The 22,730-nt window shown below is 42.7% G+C and overlaps 2 protein-coding genes across 4 annotated transcripts; both read left to right on the forward strand.

The window, feature by feature from the left end:
• The first annotated feature begins 131 nt into the window (after nt 1–131).
• On the forward strand, nt 132–7,961 carry si:ch211-188c16.1 (uncharacterized protein LOC562677 homolog). 2 transcript variants are annotated; one of them, XM_068571059.1, is made up of 19 exons: nt 132–260; nt 1,117–2,044; nt 2,140–2,328; nt 2,526–3,069; nt 3,169–3,284; nt 3,378–3,403; nt 3,567–3,607; nt 3,726–3,776; nt 3,950–4,082; nt 4,276–4,435; nt 4,696–4,819; nt 4,925–4,956; nt 5,311–5,374; nt 5,563–5,600; nt 5,866–5,929; nt 6,783–6,881; nt 7,036–7,049; nt 7,310–7,343; nt 7,498–7,961. In XM_068571059.1, the coding sequence occupies exons 1-19, from the start codon at nt 252–254 to the stop codon at nt 7,565–7,567; spliced, it is 2,736 nt and encodes a 911-aa protein (XP_068427160.1). In that variant the 5' UTR covers nt 132–251; the 3' UTR covers nt 7,568–7,961. The 2 variants fall into 2 exon arrangements, with proteins under 2 accessions (XP_068427160.1, XP_068427159.1); XM_068571058.1 differs by lacking the exon at nt 7,036–7,049.
• A 557-nt stretch (nt 7,962–8,518) lies between these two features.
• Nucleotides 8,519–21,784, forward strand: LOC137782218 (phospholipid phosphatase 3-like). 2 transcript variants are annotated; one of them, XM_068571413.1, is made up of 6 exons: nt 8,519–8,856; nt 13,734–13,888; nt 18,058–18,338; nt 18,507–18,564; nt 18,701–18,877; nt 19,774–21,784. In XM_068571413.1, exons 1-6 carry the CDS (start codon nt 8,721–8,723, stop codon nt 19,900–19,902), a joined length of 936 nt encoding a protein of 311 aa, XP_068427514.1. In that variant the 5' UTR covers nt 8,519–8,720; the 3' UTR covers nt 19,903–21,784. The 2 variants fall into 2 exon arrangements, with proteins under 2 accessions (XP_068427514.1, XP_068427513.1); XM_068571412.1 differs by lacking the exon at nt 13,734–13,888 and adding an exon at nt 14,814–14,971.
• The last annotated feature ends 946 nt before the right edge of the window (nt 21,785–22,730 follow it).

Consider the following 22,730-nt stretch of genomic DNA (forward strand, 5'->3'; position numbering starts at 1 on the left):
CAATAATCCACATACACGACTGGCTTCCGGCGCTTCTGATTTGACAATTACGCATCATGAACGCGCACGTCATGAGGTCACCCGGAGCGCGCAGGTGCGTCTTCTTTTTTTTTTTTTTTGCGTCTCACGGCGGAGCATTCAAATTGTTTGTTTTAGCGTCAACATTTGAAATGTATCAACGCAGCCAGCAGCGTCCACACCGTTAAGGCCGCTTGCTGTACGCTGAACAGTGATGAACAAAACGAGCGACAATGGAAGAGGTAACTTTTAAAGACGTTGTTGTGAATAACTTTAGCTTGCGGACTGATAGCTACGTGGAGGTAATGTTAGCTTTATGGCCGTGCCCTTTGCTAGCTGTTACCCCATGTGTAATACATTATATGGTCACTTTATACAAACTACAAAACATGTTCTAATCTGAGCTACTTCTCATGCTAGTCCTGCAGATAATTCAGACATCTATGAGGTATCTGCCTCCAATTTAATTTATTTTGTGTGGCACAAAGCCTTAAAAAATGACATCATAAACTGTGTGCTGTGAACTAACATGTGTTCTCATAGTGTATTAATCTGTATATTTTCTTGTTTAATAAGTTAATGGTTTTTTGTGTGTAAAATGCAGAAAATTTAAATGCCCGTTATATTTCCCACAAGCTGCCTTGACATGTCTTGTTTTGTCCACCCATCAGTTCAAACTCCAAATTCAGTTTACAATCATCGAAGATGAAGAAAACCAGCAAATGTACTAGAACACAAAATGGCTCAAATTGATTATCTAGGTCGAGATCAATAGAACAACTTATTGTTGAAGCTGCTCTCTGATGAAAGATTCCATTCACCTCCAATGTATTGGGGTGAAGAAAATCAGAAATATCTGGATGCATTTCAAAACCTCCACCAAAACAATCAGCATAACTGGTTACCACTGGAGACACGGCGTGCGTGAGAAAATACTTTTTGTAATGTTGGTAAACCAACCCCTAAATTATGTTGTCAGCATTGGGGTCTGTCTCCTGAAATCAACCAGCAATTAAATTGTCTATGAAAGTAATTAGAATTGATATGTTAATCTAATGGTTCTTGATTTATATTTTGTTTTCTTTAATTGGGGGACAGAGCAACTTCAAAGCTCTGAGGGCCAAGTTTCAGGAAGAGGCCCTCTTAGCTCAATCCAAAACCAGTCGACCAGCTGTTTCGGAGAAACCCAAACACCTTCTTCCTGTTGGAGGTCACAGCAGCTCCGTGGTCAGCGGTATTAATATTGCTGTAGAAAACGAGACCCCAGTGGTTCCCCGGGTCTTCTTCAGCGATGGGCTGCGGGCATCTGGAGGTAAGCGACCAATTTCCTTTCCACCACAACCTCAGCAGACTGCCCCCCCATCTCAGCCGGCTAATGGATACAGCACAACAAGGCAGTCCCTCAAAGACAGACGCATGCCTCTGGTGCTTCCTGTCTTTCCTGTAAAAGAGAAAAAGACGTCACCACCAGCCAACAAGGAGCACAAACTGGATCCAGAGCCAGGGAAAGAAGTTCTTCCACACACTAAAATCAAGAAGAAAGGTTTGCTGCTTCCTTTCAAGTCAGCCAAAGCATCAAAGGGCAGTGCAGAAAATGGAGAGGAGCCTATGTATGCTGATTTGACCACCAGACCTTCCAGTGCCCCTGGTGTGTTACTCTCAGTGGAAAAACAAACCACAGAAGATGGGCTTCTGCTTCAAGGTGACCAATCAACTGCTGAGGTCTCCCTCCAGAGCCATAATATCCCAAGCACCCCTCCTCTTGACGAGACAAGTGTCGATTCCAACAACAAATTTATTAGCACCTTGGAGAGAGCCAAGAAGAAGTTTTCACGCAGGCAGATGTTGATGTCTGCTAAACCTAAGGGCTCGCGTTCTCCTGACTACGTCTCAAGAGACAAAGGCTTCCCTTTGCCGCACAAGAACCTTGTTGAACCCATGCTACCCAAACCCTCAGCAGTCTGTCTTCCACACATGGCTTGTCTATCGGCCCGGCCTTTCTGCAAAGTAAACCACTATGCACGCAGTAAGTCGTATTCAGTGGCATAAACTTTTTTTTCTTCTTCACATCAGATTTTATTCATCGAATGCATTTTCTATATTGTGTTTTCCAATGACTAGGGACTGTGCTGGACAAGCAGTTTGACTGGGATAAGCCTCTTCCCTCTATCAGGACTGATGCACCTCATTCATCCTCTGCTCCTGAAAAGAGGCCTCTACCTGACTTGATGTCACAGGGGCCAATGCCACCAAAACCCCACAGACCTCCATCAGTAGATCTCAGCAATTACCTCCAACCCACACTTAACGGTATGTTACCTTACTTTAATATCTTGCTTTTTGTTTTCTATTTCCATTTGTGCCCGCCCCCCCTCGCCTCCTGGAGTTGAATTTGTATCTACTTGGCCATCGCTCGATGTGTATCACACATACTGCAGTTTTCATTATATTTATTTGTGGTTAGGTTGAACATCTGTTCAAGTGCTGATTTTGGTTTCTTATTTTAGAGGTGTCGCCAGGTCTCAGCCAGATATCGAGCAAAGAGCCAGAGGCTGAGCACCCATCCGTCTCCCCCTCTGGACTAGACGATCCAGAGTTTCCAGATTTTGAGATTTCAGAGATGGGAACGGCAGAGGGAGAGGCTGTTGACATTGGTTCGCTAGAACTGGAGACCTTTGACTTAGTCGGCACTGATCTTCCTGTACAAGATGACTGCGGGCTCCTCAGTTTCGAGGATCCACAACCTGACTTCTTGGTGTGTGACCCTCTAGAGACCCTCATGAGAACCGGGATCCAAGATCTGAACCTTGGCAGTCAAAACCTAATACCCCTCGATCCAGCCAGCTTCCCTGAACCAATAAACTTGTCAGCTTTCCCAGAGCCCGCTGTTTCAGAGCGATGGTCTCAGAGTGAGGACGTGATCGCAGGTCCTCTCTCTAGCACTCAGGCTGATGAGACTGATCCGGGAGATGCTGAGTCTCACTCTGCTGCACAGGAAACGGACGGTGTTAGTCACGGAGCATTGAATGATGGGATTCAATCCCATCCAAGGTGAGGGTTGGAGTACGTGCAATCGCACTTTGATAAAGGAATGTTGCACATTTCAGTGTGTTGACTGTTGGTACAATTTGATTGTCTGTTCCCCTCTAGTGTATCTCAACAAGACAGTTACTACGAAGCGTGCGACAATGTGTATGAGGACGTCGAGAATATCCACAAATTAATGTTTGGCCAGAACTCGCGTCGGCGAAGTGGTGGTCTGAAGAGTAAGAGTGTTTACTCAATGCATCTTCTTGGCCAATATCTTTAGCTGAGTTTTCTTTTCCCTGTTAAACGTCCTCGTTTACCCTTGTTTACAGATCCATATGCTGAAAACAACCTTATGGTAGATCTTTTTTTTTTCTTCTTTTCATTGCGTATAATGATTTTAGTGAGTACGCTATACGAGAACAGTTAGGTTTGCAATGTTGAAACAATGTAATATGCTTTGTTCTGTCTAATAATCATCTTCAGTCAATTAAAAATCTAAATTTCATATTTATTTGGAGACAGAGGAGGTGTCTCTTCACATATGGCCACGGAATCCGTGGTATGTCTTCTTATTTTTTTTCAAACATACAAGTCATCTGTTTTATCAATGTCTTTGTCGGATGGAAGGCAGCCATTGATTTTTTTTATTTTTTTTTACTGTGGTAATCCAACTGCAGGGGCAATGTATTAGGAGAGCATGGTCATTGGGCCCATAATCACGTCCACAGGTATGTTAGACCTCTCAAGCAGCTGGCCAAACGCTTGTTTTGTTGTTTTCACATTGAAAATGGCTTTTGTTACCAGCATACAGTTCTATTTATTTTTTCAGTGGTTCATGTATTCTTTAGCGAAAATAATTAGTTGGAATATTTTGCCACTTAACAGTCTGACTTGTTTTTAGTAAAGAACGCCAAACCGCATACAATGCTGACCTTAAAGAACATAAGAAGAGGGAAAAACACCGACTGGAGAAGGAGAAAAAAGAGCAAAAGGAAAGGGAGAAGAAGGAAAATGAAATGAAAAAGAAGTTCAAAGTAAGTTAGGCTGTCTCCTTTTGAAAGGCCTGTAATTCTCATTTGTCTTTTATTGATTGAATTTTAATTTCTTACATCCTACCTTTTGTTTTTGGTGAATATCTTGGTGTCACAATGACGGTCAGTGAAAACCAGCAAACAAATGCACCTTTTTACTGCTGCGAAATCGATCATTACTGCAATCTGACACTAGGTGACGGGCGACGAGGAGGCCATGTACCACGCCAAGGTGACGGTGGCCAGCAAGGTTCGCAAAAATGACCTGCCAGTCACGAGCGGGGACACGGTCAGCATCATTCGGACCACCAGCTGCCCAAAAGGCAAATGGTTGGCCCGAGACGCCAACCACAAGTGTGAGTTTTAGTTTTATTGGTGTTGATGCCAGGTTGTGTCACAAGAGTTGACCTAAACTTTAAGAACCAAAGCATTTGTTGACTTGAATACAGGACTTGCCTGTTGAACTACATGCATGTTGGACTAGAAACGGGCTCAAGATCAACATCTCCCCACATATAAGTTATGAGACTTGTTAACAGGAGTGATTTTGTTTCTTCACATTTCCACCACAGTTTCTCAGTGTTTTCAACTAACTGCTCTGTCCTGGGTATTGCAGACGGTTATATTTCAGTGATGAATGTAGAACTAAATATCAAAGAGATGCTGGAACTTGGCAAGAAGGCCCAAGCAGCTGGACGAGGAGGCAACCTGGAGGGAGATACCATCAGCATTGGGAGCAGGTACTGGGTAGCTCACTGACAAAATGTTCTGTTTTCTCAATAACGGAAGAAAAAAAAAGTGTGTGTCATGATCACTCGTTCATACCGGTTTTCTTTGATTTGCAGATCCTCCAGCCATCCTGTACTAACAAGCAGCTGTAAGTGCCAGTAGCCTTTCCACAAAGACTTTCTGTTAGACTGGTTTCACAGTCACCTCTTACCCTAACTCTGCTAATTCAACATCTCAAAAAGCACTTCAGCCTTATATTAAACTAGTCAATATACTGTAGGACAGAGAACAGTTGCAGAGGTTGAATATGAGCCCAAGACTCGCACGACGCAACGCTTTGCCTGAATAACTGAAGTAGTTTTCATCTGCTTGACAGCCGTATGTTGTTTTATGATTGTGAAAATATTCCATGTGCGCTCGTGGTTTGAAACTCTGCTGTGCCAAACATCTATCATCAGCAAGCACACACTGTGCTTAATCAAACTAATGTGTTTTTCCACAGTCACAGATGACAGTGAAGAGTGGGCCTGTGAAGATGAGACCCTCTCGCCCTCCAGTGAGAGCCAGTAAGTACTATTCTTTCTACTCTGGTTTAAAGTTGCTTTAAAATGCGTGTTGTTTCTAGGAAGAATGATGAAAACCATTGACCACATAAGAGTACATACAATTCATTCCTTCTAAAAGATGTGATTGAATTGATGTGGTACGCGGCGTGTCGTAAAACATTGTTGTTCTTTCTCTTCATTCTGTGTAGTAGCGGTCCCCATCAGGCGGCCTCACAGCCCGAGATGTGTGAGTACATTTTACAGCCGGTCCTTTTTGAAGTGAAAACATGAGAACAGAACATGGTGCCCCCTCCTCCTCCTCCTCCTCTCAGCCTTCGGGCTCAAAGGGAAATGCCAACTTTGTGGTAGTTTTATGCTATGCTTTGACATATGGCAGACTGTAAAAGGCCTTTTGATGTGCACTTCTACCATGCCGCTTCCTTACTCCTTCCCTCTTCTGTCATACTGTCTTCACCCCCCACCCCTCCCTCCCTCACCTACTCCTTTGACAGCATGTGGCTATGTCAGCACCCAGCACACTCTGAGCGATGCCAACCTGGAAGACCTACACACGCAGTAAGTTTCAAGGCGGATGCCTTGGCTCGTTCCCCTTGCTTACCCATACGTACATAAATCTTTCTACATCTAGTTCTTCTCGAAACGGCGAGCGTGCAACATGTGATGTATGTGCATACCCATAAACTTCACAAGTAACTAAATATTAAACATTGGAAAGAAGAATAATAAAGTGGAGCGCTAAAGACATTTTTCATCAGCCCTGACATTTTAGGGATCGGTGCTTGTATCCTCTACTCTGTGATTACAGTAGAAACCGAAGACAAGATTATGCATTGGATGACACTAAGAAGGGGACATGCCAAACTGGAGCGACACATTATTTTCTCAATTAATCTTTTGTAAAATGTTGAAAAAATGATTAAAACATATTAAAAATATTATTTACCAGAATCTAAGATGAGATATTCAAATGGGTTGTTTTGTTTGAGCAGCAGTTTGAATCCTAAACATCTGCATTTTACAGCAGCACATTTGAGAAACTGAAACTTTTGCTTGAAAAATGATTTTTGATTGAGTGATAAATGGACTAACATTTCAACGGCACTTGCATCTTTATCAGAGTGACTTGGCAACGAAACATTAGTCCTCAAATAAAGTTTGTTGCCTTAAATCTGTGTGCTCCATATAGTTTAGCCCAAAATCTTCAAAGTCTTGCCTGTTAAAGAGTCCCCTGTTCTGCAGGCACAGGACAGGCCTTCTTTCACTTGGTAAGGGTTGTATTTATTTCAGGATTACTGTATTGGATCATAATTGTATGGGTGCTCCTCGCCCCTTTAGGCCACTGATGAGTATGAAAAGTCAGGGTTCTTGGAGTCAAATGAGTCCTAACTGTCTCGTCTTCAACGTTTAGGACCAGACACGAGGCCCTGCAGAAACTAGCCGTCTTCTTTCAAAACCGCAAACATGAATTTGATGTCCTGCCTGATCGCGACGAAGGAACTCCTACAAAGTACAGTATTCTCTTATCCAGGACCTCAACCATTACTACGCTTTATAAAATGTGATGTCTAGTGATGCTGTCATATTTAAACTCTGTAATCACTGAGCACGATAATGATTATAACGTGTTTTCCTTCATCTTATCCACTGTCTCCTATGTAAAGTGCTGAGCCATCAAGTAAGTTTACGCAGTAGATTTTTCTATTTTCCATGACTCCACTGTTGTCACCACTTGTGTCACTCTCACTGATAATGGTGAAGCTCAGAGGAGGACACTTACAAATCTCTTTAGACTCAACAGCCAGGTTGGCGTCTTGCTTGTAATGGAAAATGACTTCTATCGCCATCTCTCTGGCTCTTTTACCCCCGGGGACATGGCGCGAGACAGATTGCAGTTCAAAGTTAATGGGATATTTGTATCTGCTCGTCTTTTTCCAGACTTCTTGTGTGGTGTTGAGGAGCCTGCATACCCGTAAGTGTTGACATGTTTCCTTCTAATCAGCAAGGGAAGCTTGCCTCCGTTGGCTCTTCATTCACATTAGTACTCGTACACTAAACATGCAGTACTTCCGGTTGTTTGGCATCCTCCTTCTGAACTATTGTGTCCCATTTATGTTTTGTGACAGTGAACAGGAGACCGACTTCACTGAGCTGGGATTCCTTCCTCCGCCGCCGCTATATGCTGACACCTTCTGATTACCACATTGGCTGAAGCGAGTAATGTCACCATGAAGAATATCTGCCACGAAGACCAGCTTGGCATGTAGCTGAACATGTCTTTTGATCCTGTACAGAGGAGAAAAGAAACGATTGTGAATTTACGTTGCTGATGTGACCACTTTAATTCTTATTTCATTCAATTTTTTTTGTTTTAATTTGTTGCGCTTGTATCACATTGTGTTCTACACTTTTATTTTCTCTTATGTTACTGAAGCACAAATGTAATCATTGCACTTAATCCAAAGCGCAATGACCTAACGTAGCCACTAGTCACTTGTAAAGCTTCCAATTAAGGATTAGTTTGTAAATGTGTTTGCATTTAGATTTTTCTTTTGCTTCTGTGTTGCATCTAATAAATATTTGTTTATGATTTTTGTTTTTGATGACAGTTTGTCCCCGACTATAACAGACTACTAGAACAAGTGTCTAAAATGTACTTCCTGTAGGCCTAAATTCACTTACCCGATACGTTGTCAAGGTGGCACATATGAGCCATGCTCCATCTTCATTTTGTTGCTTAAAATTTCCACTTTTTAGTCTTTATATTTTTAATGGGGCACATATATTACACTTACCGTCTGTATTACATCATCATGTGTTGGTTTTCCACTGGGTAGACTATTTACCAATTTAACATTAGTACTCTAATAAAAAAAAAAGAGGTAGGGGGGCTAGACCTAACCACGTATATGTACACTTTGAGCTCCTTTTACTGGATATGTGTCATGCTCCGGCTGACTTGACTTGGTAAATCCCCCTCGGTCCTGCTGAGTTGCACCCAGAGGTGAGAGTGTGAAGAAGCATATGGCATTAATTGAAAGGGGAGGAGCTGGGGGAGTGGTCTTCTTGGAAGGTCGTCACAGGACTCACTGCCCTAAAGAGGGGAGTTAGGGATGAGGACAAGTTAGAAGAAAGCGGGCTGCGATTGTTAGAAGACAGGAACTAGTGATTACATTTCGAGAGAGCGCGTTTTCTGAAAAGCAGACTCTCATGACGACTCCTCCTTAGGACTCAAGTAGACCAGCGAACAACTTGTAGATGGTATAAAACACAGTAAACGCACTGCGATAGCTTGTAGGAAGACTTGTATTCCCTTTGTTTTTGCTTGAACCACGTAACGCGTTTTTAAATGCAACGCTGTTTGATATATGAGAAAACTATGGCAGCGGAGATGAGGAACGGCGGGAGTTCACAGAACAACACCGGCAAAGACCACAGCCGGAGGAAGCTGCTGGTCGGAGTGGACCTCTTCTGCCTGTTTCTCGGTAAGAGACTCACTGAATGCGACTCTCCTTCATATGTAACACGTATGAGGCCATGTTTATGTAACGAAACTCTATGTTTGTGTGTAACTATGTGACTGGTGTTATGAAGAGGACTTTGGGCCTTTTCACGCTCACAATTGGTTCGTTGTCCATTAACAGTTTAATGTGTAACGTTGAAAGTTACAGGACTCGTGTTCAAGTTGCCGCGGTCCACTTTTTTTTTTTGCTCAACTGAAATCGTGTTCATCTACCGTATGAGTTTGTTTCCTTAATAATATCATATTCCCCATAACGTCAGATAGTTAACCGGTGTATCGTATGATTATTCTATTTAACGTTAACGTCAAAGGAAACGTTTCTACGGACTCCTTATAGGTTAAGCTAGCTAAACAGCAGCTTCATTAATCAACTAAATGTAAGTGAAACTACTAAGAAACTAACTTAAAACAGATGTAAAGCTTATCATCACATTCAATCCCTTTTGTTGGCCAACTTGTTTCAGCTCGACCAGCTGTGTTACCGTAGCAACAAGTGATGCCCTGTTAGCAACTGTCTCCCTCACGTTTAGCTGTAACTGCTAAGCGACATATTTAAGATTCACTCGCTCGGCTAGTGAAAATATGCTTTTTCAGCCTCCACCACTCACATAAATAGTGCTGGCAGAAGAGAAACTAATACAAAAATATTTCTTTGGTCTCTCCTGCCACACCTGTACTGCACCTCTGCTTTGACTCCCTTATTATATTTTCCAGAATAGCTCACATTCCACACCAGCAGGAATTCGCTTGATCTCAACATCTGGCACAATATTTATATACATAAATCTGTACTGTGCATTAATTAAGGGAAGTGGTGAAGCGGTCAGTCTGTGCATGTTCTTCAGCAGAGGTCCTGTGATGTTTATCAGCTGCAGACACTGGGTTAAAGTTGTCATTTATTATTTTTACACTAAAGTTTGAGCCCAAAAGTCCTTCAAAAGGTTTGCTTGTTCTAAGGCTTAAACCTTTGACCATTCACTTTTTTCACTCATTGTTTTTCCTCTCTGATGCAACCATGCATTTCCAATGTGTTTGAGCGTTGGTGTAAGAACATAATTGCAAACAGCAAAGCAGTGTTCCAAATATAAAACTAAAGTGCATGGGGAAAGGAAGCACCAAGCCCGCCATTGTTAAAAACAATCCCATGAAAGGTCGACACTATAAATAGCTTTTTCCTACCAACTATATTTAGTGTAAGTGTACTTTCGTCTCTATAGAGGGTAAATCACCATGACTTGCTCTGTATGTATGTACCTTCCCACAGAGAAGGGTGTCAACGAACCAGCAGTGTTTTTTCTGGATAAAGATGTGGTTTACAGAGACCAACCACAAGGAGGAAATGGAGGGCTGGTACTGATAATCACCATTCCTCCATTCTCTCACACGCTGATTGCAGTTTAGTTTAACTGCATCCAGGGAAATCTCACTCCTGCTCCCCAGTAGGCAGCCCACGAGACTCAAGGAGACATTCACCCTGATTCAGTGGTGATTAAAGCGAAATCCCGACAAATATTGCTGAGGAAAACAGAAGGCCGCTATTTAGTATTTCCATTTAATCTTGATGAGGTGATCAAGTTCAGTTTACATTAAGCCGTAGCAGGTGGCTTTCATGTTTGCTAGTTAATCGTCTTACAGTATAATGTTTTTGTGTGCTTTGTCCTGATTCAGCACGAGGTAAAAGCTGGTTAATCAGCTACAATTATGTCTATTTGTCATGTTCAGTTGTGCAAATACAACATTAAGTTAAAGTAGGTTTATTAAGTGAGAGTACTTAAGAGAGTTTCAGTTAAACTTAAAGCACTGAAAGGAGTTGAAGTGGTAAATTGAGCTGGAAGCGTTTTATTTAAAGTCCTGAAATAGTGCTGCTCAATTGGAACAGCCAATATGGGCCCTTAGATTGTTTTTCAGTCTCTCAAGTCAAAAAGTTAAATCACAGACAGTTAGAAATGGTACTGTGACATTAGTCTCAATTTAAGGAACTTTTAAATATACACACTTTACAACTAACCAAAACTAAGACAAGACGTGTATATATGGGACACATTGGGATCTTATAAAACAGAGGTACACAATAATATCTGCAGTTTGAAATGCTTAAATTAAGTTCACCTTAAAATTCACACAATTTGTATATACATATATGCTTGTACTTTACATGTGACATTGCTATGTTTGATTTATTTATGTTTTTAGGTAAATGTATTGTTTGTCGCCAGTGTATTGTCAGCACTACCTTTTTCTTGTTTTGTGTGTTTTGTATTGGTGGGAATAAAGCGGGAACAGATATGTAAACTGTATTGTGTGTATTACCTACTTTTCTTTAGAAATGTGAATAATGGATGTAGCAAAAAAGCTGCTGTTACAACCACTGGCAATTCAACGCAAATGCATTTTTATTTAACCCAAGCAGACAGACCCGGATTCCCTTTTGCAGTTTAGCAGCAGGCCAGACAGACAGACAGACAGACAGACAGACAGACAGAGAGGGCAGTTTGTGTGGGGTAAAGTAAAAACAACTGCATCTGTGTGTACACCACAACTACCTCAGACATGTATGCATTTCTACGCCAGACAGTGAGAGATCCCTGCAAGTGGAAAATGTGCGTCTGTTTATTTTAATAAGTCACACTTGGTGTTTTGGCGAATGCCTCCAAAATATGGTGGGGATTTAATTTAGCGTGAGAGTTATACATTAATTCTAGTTTCCACAAACTGCAGCTAGTTGGAGCTGCCAGCGCTGAATTGGGGGAAAGGCAAATGGGCAAGCGTTGAAAATTGTGTCATCGTGATACATTTTCTCCAATATTTTGATGTGAGACTCCTTGTTTATGTGCTGTAAAAGTCATAGCCACAGGATTTGCTTTTTCATAGAATCCCTCAGCTGATTGTTAATCAATCAAGAGCAAAGTTTGAAAAAAGACACCCGATGTTAACATAAGCAACTGAAAACTTCCATCTTGTTTGTCTTTGTTGTCTTTGGGTTGATGTTGAGCAAATGCTAAAGACCTCCCCACGCCTGCTGACTGGTGTTGCTGTTGGCCGAACAGGGACACCCTCCTCGCCTCCATGCTGTTAGAAGCGGGAAAGCAGGAAGGAGGGAAGAGGGGGAAAACCCTGACATGCTGCACTCGGTGCTGATGCTGCACTGTTTAGACGGATGGAAGGGGTCGGGGGACTGAGCGGAGAAGAAATCCCCTCTGAGTGTATGGAAAACAGGACCTGGCAGTGTCTTATTGCCATTGTGTTATTCTTCTTTCTCACCAGCTGTTTGAAGCACTTGCCCTGTGTGGGTTCCTTTTTGAAAGCTGTGGCTACTTTATCTCATGAACCCATTCGCCACCTCACTGTCTCTTGATATCAATCTCTGCCTCTGGCCTTGTGCTTTTTAATCAGGTCTGAGAATGTGTGAAGAGGCATTTACTGGGGTCAGGGTTGATGAATTTCACATCCAGTACTGGGATACTTTTTTAATTTCTTTGTTTTGGGAAGTCCTGTGTGGTTCTGTTCCTGGCCAGGCTAAACAAACTAAGGGGATTTAGGGTACTGTAAAGTACTGTATATTTTTACAGTCACATACCACCCTGCTCTTTCTTTCGGCAGCAGACTTGCTCCAGAGCCGATTGTAGCACCGTCCAAGTGTTTGTTTGAAGAGTACGAATGAAAACTTTGAAAGTTAATAATGTGAATCCTGCTGAATGTGGAGGGAAGGCCAGCTTTCTGGAGTTCCCATCAGGAGGCAGAACTCTGTCTGTAACCTGAGTACGACCCAGCTGTCCCTTCAAAGGCCAAAGTCAGCTGTGTGGATGTGGATGTAAAGGGCTGAGGGGCTCAGCAACTAAAGCGTGTGTTGACATTTGGCTTGAGAAATCATGCCCCGCCCCTCCACCCCCCTTCCTCACCACAACCATCCCGCAGCTCACAGCTCTGACCTCTGCACCCCCTGGCACATTTTAGATCTTGAGACTCGGAGACAGGGGAAGCGAGTGTGTGTGTGTGTGTGTGTGGGAACGTGAACGCTGATGTTTGTTTTCCTTTGTATCAGCAGATCACAGAATTATTCAAAGGGTGACTTGAAAGCTCCGCCATCAGTTAAATGCCACTTTGAAGTGATTTGAAAGTGTTTTTCCAAATTCTGTCAGAGATTTGAGGCCTCTCCTGGGTACCACGTCCACACTCACATTTCAAAGTCCTTCATTGAAGCCTTCAGTAAATGGAGAAAATAAGCTATCCTTTCTGGCTCGCATCTCAGTAACACCCACTCTTGTTTGTTGTCAAGAGATAAATAAGATCTTTTTGCCACTTTAAGTGGTGAAAGACACTAAATTGATCAGACGCAGGCACCCCCCAAGGCATCTTAAAGTGGGCATTTTTAAGAGTACTTGAAAGCCTCTGCTGGAAAGGAAGGATGGCTCTGATACTGTTTTTGTTTTTTCTTGTCAGTTAGCAGCAACAGCTTCTTTCTTAAGAACATGACACATCCAATCCTTTTAGCACTAACTCGGCCTGTTTGAGATCACTTGATGCTATTCTCAGCATAAAGGGTTCACTTAAGTCCAAAACAATGATGTAGCTTTGATTTTGGCATTAATTCCAACACATTTTATTTTGTTTATTTTGTCTCATTTTCTCATGACAGCATCAGTGTTTTGAAAACGGGACGATATACATAATACATGTCTATTGGGAGTTCTATTCAAATGTTTGTGTGGATTTCTGAGATTTCCTGTCTTGTGTGCATTTTTTTCTTCTTCCTGTTGGTAATGTCCATTGAAGTTGCTGTCCACTGATGTGGGTTTAAGAGCTGTCTGACCTTTTGATCCTGTGTGTCCAACCATACAGTGTTGCTTGTTGCTGTGTTTTTGCACAAATGTCCCTTCCCGCCTTACCAGAGAGGATTCTTCTGCAATGACAACAGCATCGGGCTGACCTATAAGGGCAGCACGGTGTCCACCACCGTGCTCACGGCCGTGGGCGTCACTGTGCCTGTGGTCTCCGTAAGTGCTGCTGTGGTACTGCAAGATAACTAGAGAACATATGTCGGGACACTCTCAGTTCATCCAATGGTTTTGCCTGTGATGCCTCAAAAGACATGATTGGTTCGACAGGCTCTGATTCGCACTCAGTGGTTTTGTGTTGTACCTCATTAGCTGCAAATCATGTACACTGTCATCCATTTTCCAAAGTTACTGTGTATTATCTTAAGCCTCAAATTGATGTTTTAGGGTCAGCCATTGCTTTCCATTTATTGAACTACTGTAAAAAAAAAAATAGATTAACTTTAATTTATGAGGTAAAAATACCAAAAGACTATTCTCAATGGTTAACTCTTAGCCTTTGAATAATTGTGTATGTCAGAAAATAGAGAAAATGCCACACGTTCATTTGAGAAGATGGAACCAGTAAATTATTGTCATTTTTGCTAAGAAATTACAAAACATTACACAAAATCAACTTTTAAAATTGTTGCCGTCATTTTCTTTAAAGTAGTATTCAGGTTCCTTTTATTTTCTTATGTCTTCTGCTCATTGTCATTCTGTAGGGAAATGAATAGAAACCAATGGCAGCCATAAGAGAGTCCAAAATGTCCCGTGTGCTTTGGAAAATGGCAGTGAATAAACAACGTGTATGGCCCTTTAAGACTTACACAGGTCTGCTGAAAAAGTTCCCTCTAATACTGAATATTGAACAAAGCTGGAGTCATTATTTTGGAATTAGTCACATAATAACCACAGAATGGATTGAGCCTGTCCCAGATGTTCCCTTGTTGCAGCTTGCTTGTACCTGCGACCTCTGTAATTTGCGTATCATTAACCCCAGCACCTCCATCTCTCTCTCTCTCTCTCTCTCTCTCTCTCTCTCTCTCACCCACCCCCACCCCCTTCTTTCTCTCTGTACCCGCTCACTGCTTCTTCACACTAGCCGGCCTGCCTTTCTTGGTCATTGAGACCAGTGCTGTTCAACCTTACCATAGAGGGTTTTACTGCGATGATGAGTCCATCATGTACCCGGCCAAACATGGAGACACCATTAGCGACGGTGTGCTTAGCGCTGCCGGCATTCTAATCACCATCCTCTCTGTAAGTCACCTCACTCTGATCACTAATGTCATCATCACTCTTTGTGTTTCAGCAGCCTTCACCATTTCTTGCGGCACCCACTGACACCTTATGCCACACATTGATCACATTTTCTCATCCTCAGTGCATTGTAATATTTGTCAAAATTGGTTTATTATCACTTTTCTAACAAGATCATTAAATTAAAAGGACATGCTTTTTTTCCCCAACCAATACATTTCCATTTATTCCCACTGAGAAATACCCTTGTTGAAACCTCTGACTGTTGACTCATTCTGGGTATAAACTGAGATTATCCTTCATGATTACTGAACAAAAACACCCCTCTGTACCTGTGCTATCTGTCCCTCTCTTTGGCTCCAGCACATTCCAGATAAAAAGCAACATTTGTTCAAGGCTTTTCTCCTCGGGGGGCTTAAGATGACTCGGTTGATTAAAGCACTTTCGCAAATGAAGTGTCCTGCCATCTCTTTGGAGAAAACAGTGAGGATGTATCTAAGATCTGCCCACTAAACCGTCATCCACTCATCCGGTTATTGATCTCATTTTTTATCCATTTGCCGCTGTTCAGAGGTTGAAGCTTAAAACCGCCCCGTACATTTTTTCAACCGCAGTTTTTCCGACACAGAGACGAGAGAGAAGTTCCGCCTCCACCGGAGGGGTAAACAATGCGTCGCTCTCTTCATTGACTTTTTATTTTGTAAAGGTGACACCATGTCACAAGCAAACAACAGAAAAAAAGTCTCAGAGCAGCTGTGTGGTGGCGCACCACCAGCTGGTTATTCAAGAACCCAGAACTACACATTTCAGTTCAACTTTACACAAATAACTGGGACGCAAATCGGGCCTCCGTATTTCGTTCCCCCACTTGTTCATCGAAGTAAACGACTACTGATGAGCTCTCTTAAAACACATCCAATTTCACAGGAGTACTGCGTCTCAAATAAAATACAGTGCAGATACTGACGCGCATCTTCTGTTGTGCTTCCCACCCGCTCCTGTGGCCAGTGAAGTAATAGCAGAAGTCCACTTTGCAATCCAACTAAATGCTCACCCATCTCCACACAGATTGAAGAAAAAAACTAATACACAAACAAAAAAGAGGCGTAAAACACATTATTTGTTATTCCCTTCATTTTATTATTTCCCCATCACTCAATTTCTATCCGTCCTGACTTAATCTAATTTGTAAATTGAATTGACCATTAGACTGTAACGCCAATAACACACGAGACAATAGTGCCCTCCTCCTGGAGGGCCGAGTACTATGCAGGCTTTGGGGCCACAGGGGTTTTTCATGGTGATGAGGAGTTCTGGCCCCGTGTAATTATGGTTGATGCAATGGTTGTTCGGCTAAATACTGTAATTGGTGGGGTGAAATTGTGGTCAAGGCCCAAAACGAGGAGACCTTGCCAGATATCTCGTTTTCCCCTTTACGAAACGTTACTTAACAATCCATGTCCATGTGGGAGCCTTCTGGACAGAATTAATGTTTTCTGAGCCAGAAAACACCAACATTAGGTCATTAAGTGCTTTTGTTTCCCACTGAGCAGAGCTCAAAAGAGGCCACAGCCATTAAAATGTATGCAGATCCATTTTTAGAAGAAACACAAATCCCCATGGTGTCCTCGTGGAAATACAAGACGTTTGACGTGAGCCTCAAATCATCTCTGCACCCACGATTATCTCTTGAGGTCTCGGTGTAACAGCTCCACATCCTACAACGCCAGTTCATTTATTCATTCACGTAGTTAAATCTTTCACACGAGGGGGAACCAGATGTGTTCTCTCCTCCATTCCCTCTTTTTCCCATGAAAGCAGCTGGGCTTTATTGAGCTGGCTCCAAAGGGCTGGATGGTGGAAAACAACACACTGTATCAGTGAGTTAAATCTCCTCGAGGGCTCCCCTTCCTCCTCCCCAGACCCTCGCTCTGCATCGGGTGGTTCCCAGAGTGAGACTCATTTCTGCGCCCCGCAAAAGAATGTCTGATGAAGCCGAGATACTAACATGAAAACAGCCAGAAACCCCGCGTGAAACCCGAGCCGCTGCAGCGAGGCAGCCGGAGCGCTGAAAAACAAACGTGCCCCCGACATGCCTGGTGGAGTCTGGCCACCAGAATCAGACACGTCGCCTAGCTCAGCGTTTCTGATGATTAGAACCAGCGGTGCCTTCCCCTCCTCCGCTCCTTCCCGCTCCACTCTTCATTCCTCAACTCTTTTAGCCTCGTCTATCCTCCCCTCCTGAACTCCGTAGTTCCACTTCTCTCCGTGGAGCTCCCCCGTCACTCTCGTCCTGACTCCTCTTCCACACTTTAAGTTGTGAGATGCTGGAAGACAACAGGGAGATGAAGGGGAAGGCCGTGTTGTTGCGGAGCAGCTGTTCTGAGTTATGACTGTCCAACCCCCCCCCTAAGTGCGTCTTACACGTCAATTGTCGGTTTTAGACGGCGGTTTATTTACACGCTTGCGCAAAACTTTACACAGTTTGAGTTACCTCCCACGTCGCCTCACTGTTTTCTCTCAGAAGTAGGACGGCACAGGTAAACACGTTCAGCTCTAAAGTAGCCCTTTGCGAACCACTTCAGAGGAAATCACTGCATTCTCTTTGAGATATCCAAATAACATCTTTTAAAGTTAATTTAGTCACATACATCACTTTTAAATTCTCCACTGTGACAATCCCAGTTCTCTCTTCCAGGCCCAAATTTCCACCCTCACCAAATCACACACTTTGATGTATATTTCTACAAGATTATTGCCGGAGCACTGGCAAGCACAGGAGACGTCTAAAAGCACGAAAAGAGCTATTTATATTAGGTTTTTATTATGTTCAGATGATGAACAAAATATAGTTATTTTGAGTATTAAATTACATGTGAAATATGAGCGTCGCACATGGCTCGCCCAACACATTCCACTGTCCAAGTAATGCTTTTTTCAAAGTGCTTTCCGATTTCTCATCAAATATTTTGTCTCTTCTGCACTCGCACATTTTCACGGAGCCCTCAGGAGATGTGAATGAAGCGTTTAGGAATCGGGCACCGGGACTTAGGACCGTGTTTAATTCATCCCTTCCATCCCTTCAGATCATCATTGGGGAGAGCTACAGGATCTACTTTCTGAACGAGGGGTCCAAGTCCTTTGTGGGGAACCCCTACATATCTGCGCTGTACAAGCAAGTTGGCGTGTTCATCTTCGGCTGCGCCATCAGCCAGTCCTTCACCGACATCGCCAAAGTGTCGGTGGGCCGCATGCGCCCTCACTTCCTCGACGTGTGCAAGCCGGACTTCTCCACCATCAACTGCTCTCTAGGCTACATCACTGACTACCAGTGTCAGGGGCCGGAGAGCAAAGTTCAGGAGGCCAGGTACTGTGACTCATTGAGGGAAACGTACAGAAACATCTTTTTTTTAAATGCTTTGCAGTAAGAAAATGTTTCAAACATCATTTGAAATGTATGTTTCTTCTAAGTTTGTATGTGTTTGTACAAACTGTGAGCCGTGGTGGAATGTTGATTGTCCTCTATTCTTCTCAGGAAGTCTTTCTTCTCTGGACATGCATCTTTCTCCATGTACACCATGCTTTACCTGGTGGTGAGTAACTGAGTTGTTTTCAACACACATGTTCTGTTGTATCGTGTATAAATATACAAAGTATTAGGAGGAAATTCCCCTCGTTAGATACGAGAATTTCTGTATATATCGCCTCACAATTCTGTCTCCTGTACAGTTCTACCTGCAGTCTCGTTTCACTTGGCACGGCGCTCGCCTGCTGCGCCCTCTGACCCAGTTCACCCTCGTCATGATGTCGTTCTACACGGGCCTGTCCCGCGTCTCCGATCACAAGCACCACCCCACTGACGTGCTGGCGGGTTTTGTGCAAGGAGCCCTGGTGGCCTACTGCATAGTGAGTGGTTCTATTATGTTCTAACATTGTAATCCTATTAGATTAGATTGGAAATCATTAAGAATTTGAGTGTCCTGAACTCGGAATGAATGCATCTGTAAAGGGAAAGTTAAGAGTCCCTGGTCAACAGAAAGCCGGATCAGGTCAGGATGAAACTGGGCTATAGTTCATGAGACATTTCTTCATTCAAGGCAACACACTTCAACAAACCACAATCCAACAAAAAAAACCTCTTAACTCGTATAACTAATATCATATGTGTAGTCGAGAGCTGGCCTGAATGCTTCAAAGCTTTGATCCAGGTGATCAACGGCCCAATCGGTAGTCAAATACATAGAGCCTTCTTTATTTAAAAGGTTTTTTTATATGCATTACCCCAAAACTCCCACATAGCCCACGACATAAAGAATTGTAATAAAATAACATTGTTCTTTATGCATCAACATTAAATATAAGTTTCAGAAGGATAGCGGTGTCAACAAAGCCATGTCCTCTATTTTATGTGTTGCTGTAGGCTCCAGACTGAATTAATTTAAATATAGGGCTACATGGGCTATTGCTGTAATTTACATGAGGGGATTAATGCACCTGTTGTAGCCCATTAGTTAGCATAAAAATGAATAGAGAAAATCCAATTCTAGCAGCCGTATAGTTTACCTGGCTGAGTGGGAGGCAGCTGGTGCTCGTAAAGAGAAGGAGGTTATCTCGCTCTCTTTTGCTCTGTGTGGGCGTGTTTGTGGGCATATGCATGCATTATGAGTGCATCATATGTGAGAGATTGATACAGTCGGCCATTCCTGCATTGTTATCGTTCTCGATAACAGATCGTGATCTTGAATCTGCCACTTTGCCGTGATCGGGGCGCTCAAGTTGTCGTTTTCTTTTCACCCCCGCAGGTATTCTTTGTGTCCGACTTGTTCACGTTCAAAGGGAGACGTTCTACCCTTTCGCCAGCACCAGTGAAGAAAGAGCTCGTCCCTCCAGCGGACATCAGAGAGCGGAGCAACCATCTCATCATGGCGTAGAGAAGACCGTAAACTGACGTAACCTGACCTGTGCCATTTTTAAATCCCTGCTACAGCCAATACAGGATAGAATGAACTCCCAACAATCTGGATAACGCAGACAAACTCAGTGGATGAGAAGATGTCACGGAAAACAGCCGAGCAAGTTTTGCTTTCTCAACGGAAATCTTTTTCCTCCGACTCGCCAGACATTTTAATGTGGAAAAGAGAAAGGAGCAAGGATATTCCTGCCTCTTCTGTTATGAAGATCATTGGAGACTCTCCTGTGTCGAGGCCTTTTTAATGGACAAAAGTCTGACATGGAAAAAAAAAAGCTGAGAAAAGGACAGCTGTATGTAACCGAGCTCTGTTGTGCCTTCTCCCATCGGCTGCATCCAGCATGGGAGCGACACTATATATTCCTGCCACTCACTCACTGTGTGACTAACAAATCACGACAAAAAAACAAATTCCTTGATTTCATGAAGGATGTTGTTTTTGTTTGGTTTTATTACAAACACAAGCATTGTACGTGTGATTTATAGCAGCATTTTAGCTAAAACTCAGTACTGTGTATCACCACTTGAATGACCTGAAGTGAAGCTTTTGGAAAGCTTTGTAAGATTTTTTTTAAATTTTGTATTATGTCCATCATGTAGTTTCGCTCTTTAGAAAGTGCACATAAGTTACAGTAGGTGTTAAGTACAGTGAAAGAGTGTGTGTTGGATGTGGGCCTCTTTCTGCCGGCTAGGACGAGCCCCCACTGAGCCATTTAATGAAATGACTGTCTGTTATATGTACCAGACGGGTGCTCAAGTGTTAGGTCAGAGTGTGTGTGTGTGTGTGTGTGTGAGAGAGAGAGAGAGAGCAAGCGAGGGAGGGAGTGTGTGTCCTTTGCGTATGCCTGTGTGTGTTTGGTGTTTGGGTGAGGTCTTCCTTTGAGCGTGCCAGTGTGTCTTAATGTCATGTCTATATATTTCAGTGTCTATAGCCTACAATCATGCCCCTCTTCATACAGAGAACGACCACCTGCACCAACAAAAACACTGTGGGGAAAAAAGCATCACATGCAGTACATGTACGTTACTGTTACTACTAATCATAGCGATGAGTCACATCCCCGAGGAAGGTGTGCTACATACACAGTCATATTTGTGTATATCCGATGTGAGGACAGGAATGTCTGTGTGTACAGTCTGTAAAGCCCTGTGAGACAAAATTAGTATTTGTGATTTTGGGCTATACAAAATAAACTGAATTGAATATTTACACTTAAAGTAAAGCAAAGGACATTCCTCAAGCAGTGTAAAAGCACCATTTAGCAAAATGTCATTTACCAAAAATCATAGTTTTGGGACATTGTAACTCCTTAAGAGCTTAATTATTGTAAAGTAACACAGTAGGGCTGCTGTAAAATGGACGAAATTCATTACATTGAATTTTTAAAGTAATTATGAGGCTAATATGTTTGCATGACATTAATGTAAGTAACTTTAAAACCACTCACTAGAAGCATCATCCTCACTCAGTTTTAGGTAAGTGAGACAAGTTGACGTGACGCTTATAGGGAAACTATTTTTTTACAGCATCAGAAGAGTCTGCGTGCTGCCATACATTGTACAATGTTGTATATCATGTGTATACATCCATTATATCTTTTTGAAGAAACGCCCACTATGACTTGTGTGTCGAGACCTGTGTAAATGTAAAACATGCTGCTCTAAAGATGCAAAGCTTGGCAGATGTCATCCAGTGAGGGTGACAACTTGTGAATATGAAGTTTTATGAACAACAAAGCTCTCAAGGCAGACTGCTTCAGTGCAATTATTAAGAATTGCCTTTCAATATTTTTGTATAATGTCATGTGAAATTTTGTACAACGAAACCGTAAGACGTATCAAAGATAAAAATGTCTTTAATAAAAAAAGAAAGATCAAAAGCAGTTTGTTTCATGCGTTTCACTTTGTGTCATACATGCCGTGTGTGAGAATCTCTGACTTTTGCACTAATTCAGAAGCCGGCCGACTGTGCGTGTGATGGAAGGATCTGGGCGTGGGGGCAATGGTAGACTTCCATGCTCGGCTTCCTGTGGGGAAATAGTGTACATTCCAGGCTTTAACCCCTCTCCCCAATGGCTCTCTGGAATAATATAGCCTCCACACAGAAAGTATGCCAGAGTGGCAAAGTACATTCACACATGAGAATGCTTCGAAGCAATGTTATTTGCCCTCGGTGTCTTGTACTTTCCTGATGGACCACTTTGCCTCCACATAAAACCCCAATAAAGCACAGCCCATCGACAGGTCGTACATGTAAATTTACTGCACGTGTCAGCATATCACGAGCTGGGCTTTGGGCCGCGGTGGTCACATGGTATCTTAAGCCGATTGATTTCACTGTGGATCAGGTGCGGAGCCCAGAAGCAGATTGGACTTGATTAGTTTAATAAGCTGCAAAATGTGTTTGGTTTTTATGGCCACGCCAAGGGTGATACTTTTGCGCAGCAGCTGTCTTGTGTTAGTACTACGAGGAAACGACTGTTTCAAATGTCTTAAATTGGCCTCGAGACTGCAGCCTGTGAGGGTGCGCTTTCTGGTTCAATTCAATTTTTCTTCAACACTTTGGTCCAAACTAAAACATCCCAACAATGATTGCCGTCCCTCGAGGACAACGGGGACTTTGGTGATCCCCGGGCCGTTCTCTTTTACACACAATAAGGTTGATCTTTTGATATTTATATGTATAATATAAGTGAAATGTCTTGGCAAAGATTCATTGAAAAGAACTCAGTCATCCTCCAAAAAGCTGCTATCTTGTCTCGTTATGACCATTTAATTTTGTTATGACTA

This window comes from Clinocottus analis, unplaced genomic scaffold (genome assembly GCF_023055335.1).
Source record: "Clinocottus analis isolate CAN_PGR_092001 unplaced genomic scaffold, fCliAna1.0.p SCAF_11, whole genome shotgun sequence".
Taxonomy (NCBI): domain Eukaryota; kingdom Metazoa; phylum Chordata; class Actinopteri; order Perciformes; family Cottidae; genus Clinocottus; species Clinocottus analis.

Excerpts from the sequence above, each read along its gene's own strand:
- si:ch211-188c16.1 (XM_068571059.1), top strand. Across the intron at positions 2,329-2,525 it reads CCTCCAACCCACACTTAACG|AGGTGTCGCCAGGTCTCAGC; the intron begins GTATGTTACCTT and ends TTCTTATTTTAG. Across the intron at positions 3,285-3,377 it reads GCGAAGTGGTGGTCTGAAGA|ATCCATATGCTGAAAACAAC; the intron begins GTAAGAGTGTTT and ends CCTTGTTTACAG.
- LOC137782218 (XM_068571412.1), top strand. The coding sequence starts at position 8,721 with ATGCAACGCTGTTTGATATATGAGAAAACTATGGCAGCGGAGATGAGG. Across the intron at positions 14,972-18,057 it reads TTCTAATCACCATCCTCTCT|ATCATCATTGGGGAGAGCTA; the intron begins GTAAGTCACCTC and ends CCATCCCTTCAG. Across the intron at positions 18,565-18,700 it reads ACACCATGCTTTACCTGGTG|TTCTACCTGCAGTCTCGTTT; the intron begins GTGAGTAACTGA and ends TCTCCTGTACAG.